Raw genomic sequence first — 7,607 nt, 5'->3', positions numbered from 1 at the left:
ATCGTATTATACATGAGATCGTATTATACATGAATAAATACAGTAATTCAAATTCAAATCATTAAATTCAGTTTCAATTTAGTAAAATTCATTTTCAAACTAATTCATTCAGTTTCAAATTATGCACATTCAGATTCAATCTGAGCAATTCAAATTCAATTCCTGCTGGCACAAGATTTATCCCATCCCGAGAACCCAAATGTGGGTCAGAAGACAACAAATGATGTTCCTTAAATAATCACCAGCTGTCAAGTGACTTTTAAAAATGGTTGATGTTTGGCTTTGTTTCACCTGAACCATTGCTATGAATAAAACTGTAGTTGTAAATGAATAAACAATTGGTATTGTAATTGTTAAAACTGCCATAGACTTGTAGACGTGTGTGAGTGAAAGTAGAGGATACCTGGCGATCTTCTCGTTCCCTGATGTCAGATGACAGTTCACAAAGCCGAATGATGTCCCGTTGAACATGAACGACACGCCCACTGCTCCTTTGTTTCCTAGAACAAAAAGCGGCATATGTCTTAAAAACAATATAAATTTGACCACATGATTAGACTTATTGTAGTTAGACAACAATGAGTTATTGTTACCCAATGTGTTGGCGATCCCTGTCTTGACGCTGGACATCCCCACGTGGCTGATCCTGTTCTCGTGTTCTGGTTTCACCAACACAGCAAGTTTAATGTTCCACAAAGTCTGCACCGCAATCTGACAAAACAAATTGAAACTGAGCAACGACTCATCATTGTTGCATTTTTCAGACCACAAAGAAATCCATCAGTTTCAAACTGAGACACCTTCCTAATGATTCAAACTGAGCTGGAGGAAATAGAGGCCTGTGAGATAATTAGCTCCTGGTGTTCCCTCACCGGTTTATAATCCAGTTCAGTCTGTTCCTTCAGTACGACACGGAGTGACTCCACCCATTCTCTGTCACACACAGAGTTCTCCTGGGTTCCAAACACATAGAGGTCATGAGGGATGGTGACGGTCATCTCGTCCAGAGTCTTCCCCAGGCCGCGACACAAAACCCACGATGCCACAGATTTTGGCGATGGAACCGAACCTACAGACAAAAACTAATAATCAGACCAGTTCTAATTCAATATTTCACACACCAATACTTAATTAATTTATGTTGCAGGATGTGTCTGGGTGTCTGACCCATATTCCAGGTGCCTATGAAGATGGAAATCATGTCTGGTTCATCCTGGTTGGAATGTTTGTTCTTCATCAACTGCAGCAGCTGACAAAATGCCTCCCTCTTCTGAAACACACATAAAACCGTGAGCGGAAAGAGATCCAGAGGGTGTCTGACTCAACACGGTCTGGTATGTCGATCGGAATATTTTTGGAAATGTTAAGCATTCAGAAGTCTTGAGTCATCTCGTATTCTTTACATATTTGGCTGCAAAGGAGGCCCTGTTTTGCAATCTTTTTAACTTGGTCTTGATCAATATTTCTTCAGACTTTCTGAAAGTCTTTTAAAGATTTTGTTTTGACTTCGGCTGCTTTTTTGATCCTGATGGATCCAGCTCCTTACCTTTGCTCCTTGAGCCACGTAATTCTGACCAATGAACCATCCAGACATTAAAAATCTTTTAAACCAGTGTTGTTCACTGGAGTACAGTGGATAATCAACTCAATTCAGTTTATTTATAAAGCGCCAAGTCACAACATACGTCGTCTCAGCAACTGAAGAGTTGTTGCTCTTTCAGATCCCTTTGGTCTTTTCTAAATTTATTTTATCTTTACGATACCACGATCAGCTGCTGTTTTAGGTCTTAAACTTGTTTTGTTGCCTTTCACTTTCAGAAACCACCTGGAGAACTACAAATCAAGAGCATTTTTTAATTACAAAGACATCAGGCTTTTTGAAAACAAAATATAATAGAATGAGGGATGCTTTATATACATTTATTTCATTTCATAACTATAACTTATAAAAGCTGAATATATGTGATCCATCACATCAAACCAGGGATTATGAGGAGAAACATAATTAAAACATTTGCAATAAACACATTTTGTCAAAATATAATGAATACTTTTTATCAATGGATCATTTGATCTGTCTGAAATATAATCTTAAACATTTTTTGAACCCCATTTATGAGCAATAGTTACAAAAAACATGATTTTAATCAAAAATGCTTTAAATTTTTGATATTTTCCCGGTGTGCTAGCAAAGCCTTTATTCTTTCCATCTTGGAAAGCTCAATATCCAAATATTACTTGAGGTTTTCTCTTTATAATAACATCAAAAACTCCTCATTAGAACAACCTAAAAATAGGATTCAGACCAAATATATGTGGGTTTATTTGATTAACAAGACAAATCAAGGCAAATCTCAGGAACTGCTCCTGAGATCAGGATGACTCAGGTATCAAAATGAAGCTTAAAAAGCAGGAGGATGAAGTCATTTTGACCAAATCTGACTTGATCCTTGGTTTGATATGAGGGGGTCACATGAAATATCTATATTAAGTCTTGCCTTGGCACTAGCAAAGATGAAGTCTTTCCTCTGACTCTTATCCTTCTCCTTCTCAAACACAATGCCCAGTTTATTCTGAACCCGCTGAGACTTGATCAGCTGACGGACTGGAAGAGACAGACGAGACACAGAGGGTTAGACATGGGTATGCAAAAAAACAAATAAATAAAAACATAAAAACAAGTGATGACTTGAAACTTTACTACCAGTTCCTCCATCTTTGAATGACGTTGGGGAGAAAACACCTGGACTGGCGCGTCTTTAATATGTTTTGTGTGTAAAAATCTTACTTTTGTCGTGAGTGAAGGTGTTCCAGTCCTCCTGATTGTCCTTCACTTTCTTCAGCACTACCAGCCTCCCTGCCTCCACGTCCACAGATAAAGTGTACTTCTGACTCTTTCCAATCTTTGTCAGCTCTGCCAGGTAAACATCAAGCTTCACCTGACGTGAACCACAACGAGAAGAATTACAAACGCCCACACACGCCGAGAAAACACCTGCGGAAAACTGTCCCAAGCATTAATCAGCAGAATCTTTGACAGCACCGTCAAGTCAGCAAACATCAGCACACAGTCGGCGAGAGAGACGACACACCTGTCGTTCTGCATAGTGGTTGTGTTATTTTTACAGTTATTTTTAGAGTCAGGAAGTTTAAAAACTTCTGTTAGGTTTAGAGGAGTGGCCCAAATCCAACAGTGGAGTGCGTGGCTGGTTTGAGGCTGGTTTGTTTTGGCTGGAGCTTCTGCCTCATTTATTCTCTGGGCTTACGGAACAATTCCATTAAACTTACTTTAAAACGCTAACAAACTGAGTTTACTCAAACTTGGCTTCAATTTCATTCTGTGATGGAGAGTTTCACCTTGCACAGGGGACTTTCACGAGTTTTCCTTGTTTCTTAAATGCAGACGACATAAAGAGAAACTTTTGGGAGGTTGTTGGGTTTTTTTTTTTTAATAAAATGTGCACAAGTCCATAAAGGTCATTTCATACCAGCAGCAGAGATCTCCAAATTAAACCAAATACTGTTTATTTTATTTAATTAATTAATATATAACCATCCCTATACTATTAATAAAAAAATAATTAAAAAGAGAAATTTTACCTAATAGAGAAAATTGATTCTCTTCTCACCATTTTAATACGGCAGTGAATAAATCTCTGTTTACACACAGGATCCACCATTTCCTATAAAAACATTAATTTTACAGAACTTTAAAGTCATAGCAGAAGGTGTGTTTGTAGGTCAATGTTTAGGTTTCCGCACAGCAGGAAGCTCTGAAATGCTGTCACCAGTAAAGGATGCAAACTTCAGCTGACTGATCGTTTTCATATCCCTTCACCTCCCTCTACAGGAGCGCCCACTTTACACTTTTTCTCCTAACTTTCCTCACCACAACTTTTACTCTCATTCAAAGAACCAGCATAATAAAAAAGACAAATTAACGAATGAAAAGCTATTCTCTACATTTCATTATGTAAAAGTAATGAGCAGCATGATGACGTCAGACTTTCTTCTGGACTCACATCAGCTGTACTCACACACTTCCTGAGCTACAGAATTCACGGCTTTCCTGTTGAATTGTAATCTAGGTTCAGTGTGCCCTCTGTGACTCCAAACTAGCTTTCTTCAAAACTTTAGGCTCAATAAATTGAACCAATCCGGAGTTAAGTTTCCACAAACTGAAAGCATTACAAAAATTTAGCATATAGGCATATACGGAAGATTTCTGTAAAAATGACTTGATTATCACCACAGTAGCTCTGATTTGTGATCTGTGTGTGTGTGTGTGTGTATGTGTGTGTGTGTGTGTGTGTGTGTGTGTGTTGTACCTCAAAGGCCTGCACAGGAATGGCTTTACTGTGACGTGTGGAGAAAAGAGGAAGGGACAACGGAGAGGACAAACTCATGTCCTGTAGAGCTTTCAGAGCCTGAGGAGTGGGGAAAAGAGAGGGGAAGTCAGATGGAACAAAACTATTAAAAGAGCAGGGGGAACAAAAAAAAGATAATTAAGACACAAACGTGTGAGAGAGAAAAATGCAAAGACATGATCAGACATAATGTTTAAGTAGTTTCTGTCTGCCGCAGGTTGCAGAGTTTCTCATTTCCTATGTTATCTAGCAGCAGCAGAGAAAGTAGAGCTGATATCTTCACATGGGTCTGGACATGTAGTTTTACTGCACTGGAGGCCATTTCTGAGCCAGCTAAAGCCCTCTTTATAAGTCAAGTAAAACCAGAACTAGAACAAACTGAGTTAGAGCTTGTTTATTTGGGACTAGGTGCAAGAAAGTAAGCAATTAAAAAGGACAACAACTGACCAGCAGCCGTGTTAGCACTTTGTTTGTGTCTCATGCTACAACTCTTCTAATTTTTCCACTTAAATAGTCGCATCAGCCATCAACTATACAAATTATTTTGTGTTTATGGTCAGAAATAGAAGTGTTGCAACGCTAAGAGTCCGTGCAGGCAGTAGGTACACAGAAAGTCACACTCATGCAGTTCAGCCAATGCATGTGGAAAACACACAACACGCAGCAGATATAAAGTCTTCAACCAGTCCAAGAGCACTGATTAACCATTAAACTTATCCACACCAGCAACATCTTTAAAATTACAACTTCAGGGTTCTTTTTAAATTTAATATTAAAACTATTTATGTTTTCAGTGTCTTCATGTTGCACTTGGAAAATATTAATAAATCTAGCATTTGATGCATTTAAAAACTGCAGCCTGTCATATGTTGACAGCTGAGGGTATCAGAGCTGTCCATTCCTGTCAGACTCTGCTGTTCTAAAATCCATCTATCTCATTAAGTTTTTTCAGATCCCTATTTTTTTTTATAACAAAAGTTATTTTCTTAAAACTTGCATCTAGTCTGATAAAATAATGTGTTTGTATGCATGTGTAGTAGGGCTGCACGACATTAGAACATCTTGCGAAGGAGATAATTTTTGTAAATATTGCACGACAATATCAAGTGTGATATACACTCACCGGCCACTTTATTAGGTACACCTGTCCAACTGCTCGTTAACACTTAATTTCTAATCAGCCAATCACATGGCGGCAACTCAGTGCATTTAGGCATGTAGACATGGTCAAGACAATCTCCTGCAGTTCAAACCGAGCATCAGTYTGGYGAAGAAAGGTGATTTGAGTGCCTTTGAACGTGGCATGGTTGTTGGTGCCAGAAGGGCTGGTCTGAGTATTTCAGAAACTACTGATCTACTGGGATTTTCACGCACAACCATCTCTAGGGTTTACAGAGAATGGTCCGAAAAAGAAAAAACATCCAGTGAGCGGCAGTCCTGTGGGCGGAAATGCCTTGTTGATGCCAGAGGTCAGAGGAGAATGGGCAGACTGGTTCGAGCTGATAGAAAGGCAACAGTGACTCAAATAACCACCCGTTACAACCAAGGTAGGCAGAAGAGCATCTCTGAACGCACAGTACGTCGAACTTTGAGGCAGATGGGCTTCAGCAGCAGAAGACCACACCGGGTGCCACTCCTTTCAGCTAAGAACAGGAAACTGAGGCTACAATTTGCACAAGCTCATCGAAACTGGACAAGAGAAGATTGGAAAAACGTTGCCTGGTCTGATGAGTCTCGATTTCTGCTGCGACATTCGGATGGTAGGGTCAGAATTTGGCGTCAACAACATGAAAGCATGGATCCATCCTGCCTTGTATCAACGGTTCAGGCTGGTGGTGGTGGTGTCATGGTGTGGGGAATCTTTTCTTGGCACTCTTTGGGCCCCTTGGTACCAATTGAGCATCGTTGCAACGCCACAGCCTACCTGAGTATTGTTGCTGACCATGTCCATCCCTTTATGACCACAATGCACCCAACATCTGATGGCTACTTTCAGCAGGATAATGCGCCATGTCATAAAGCTGGAATCATCTCAGAATGGTTTCTTGAACATGACAATGAGTTCACTGTACTCAAATGGCCTCCACAGTCACCAGATCTCAATCCAATAGAGCATCTTTGGGATGTGGTGGAACGGGAGATTCGCATCATGGATGTGCAGCCGACAAATCTGCGGCAACTGTGTGATGCCATCATGTCAATATGGACCAAAATCTCTGAGGAATGCTTCCAGCACCTTGTTGAATCTATGCCACAAAGAATTGAGGCAGTTCTGAAGGCAAAAGGGGGTCCAACCCGTTACTAGCGTGGTGTACCTAATAAAGTGGCCGGTGAGTGTCCGTCTTTTTTTTCTTTCCTCACTTTTGTAGGGGTCAATATCACCCCGAGGGGGAATAAACATTTCCACCTGTCTTTGACCCTGGTCTCAGAAGACCTCCCTCAAAAGAGACAGTTTATTTTATTTAATCAAGATAATAAACAAAATAATAATGTTCTTTATATTTTTGATTTGTGTTTTCTTTTAACTAAAAGTTATTATCATTTTATAAATCAAAGTTACATAATGAAATGAATGACAATCTAGCTTCTTGCATTATAATTAAGAAAAAAGAAAATACGAACAAAAAGAATATTGCTACAATTTATTTTACGTTTTATGATTTATTTCGATTAGGGGTATCGGCCCGATATCAGGGAAGTATGACATCATACTTATCGGTCCGATATCATAACAAACAGAACCGATATTAATATATGTACATGTTTGCCAGCGCGGCGATGAGAATGTGTGTTTATTGTGAGATGTGAGATATTTATTATGAGATGACCCTGCAGGACTGTTTTGCACAAACGGACTGGGATGTATTCAGAAACGCAGCCACAATGGAGGATTCCACCATAAATATTCAGGAGTATGTTGAATCTGTGACCGGGTACATCATCACTTGTGTGGACAACATTGTGCCCACCATAAAAACCAGGAGGTTCCCAAACCAGAAACCCTGGCTTAACAGTGAGGTACGTCACATGCTGCGTGCTCGAACTGAAGCTTTCACATCAGGCAGTGAGACTGAATACAAAACAGCACAATACGGTCTGAGAAAAGCTATAAGATCAGCGAAAAGGCAATACAGGGAGAAACTGGAGGGGTTCTATTCCACCTCTGAGCCCAAACTAATGTGGCAAGGCGTGAAACACATCACGGACTACAAAACTCCCACCAACATCATCGGCTCCACA

At 39.8% G+C, this 7,607-nt stretch overlaps 1 protein-coding gene across 2 annotated transcripts in view; it reads right to left on the bottom strand.

Moving 5' to 3' along the window:
• Positions 1 to 7,607, bottom strand: part of inppl1a (inositol polyphosphate phosphatase-like 1a) — a 37,895-nt gene that overhangs the window by 8,361 nt on the left and 21,927 nt on the right. For both annotated transcript variants that reach the window (XM_014008018.1, XM_014008019.1), the window contains exons 8-14: positions 4,329 to 4,427; positions 2,789 to 2,939; positions 2,499 to 2,605; positions 1,168 to 1,270; positions 873 to 1,069; positions 594 to 711; positions 404 to 500 (exon numbers count right to left, since the gene is read on the bottom strand). In XM_014008018.1, coding sequence (XP_013863472.1) covers positions 404 to 500; positions 594 to 711; positions 873 to 1,069; positions 1,168 to 1,270; positions 2,499 to 2,605; positions 2,789 to 2,939; positions 4,329 to 4,427 — 872 coding nt within the window. The remainder of the gene's footprint in view (positions 1 to 403; positions 501 to 593; positions 712 to 872; positions 1,070 to 1,167; positions 1,271 to 2,498; positions 2,606 to 2,788; positions 2,940 to 4,328; positions 4,428 to 7,607) is intronic.

The sequence above is a fragment of the Austrofundulus limnaeus genome, unplaced genomic scaffold, assembly GCF_001266775.1.
Source record: "Austrofundulus limnaeus strain Quisiro unplaced genomic scaffold, Austrofundulus_limnaeus-1.0 Scaffold46, whole genome shotgun sequence".
Classification (NCBI taxonomy): Eukaryota; Metazoa; Chordata; class Actinopteri; order Cyprinodontiformes; family Rivulidae; genus Austrofundulus; species Austrofundulus limnaeus.
Note: the sequence above shows the minus strand (reverse complement) of the source record. Positions and strands in the feature narration are given on the sequence as shown.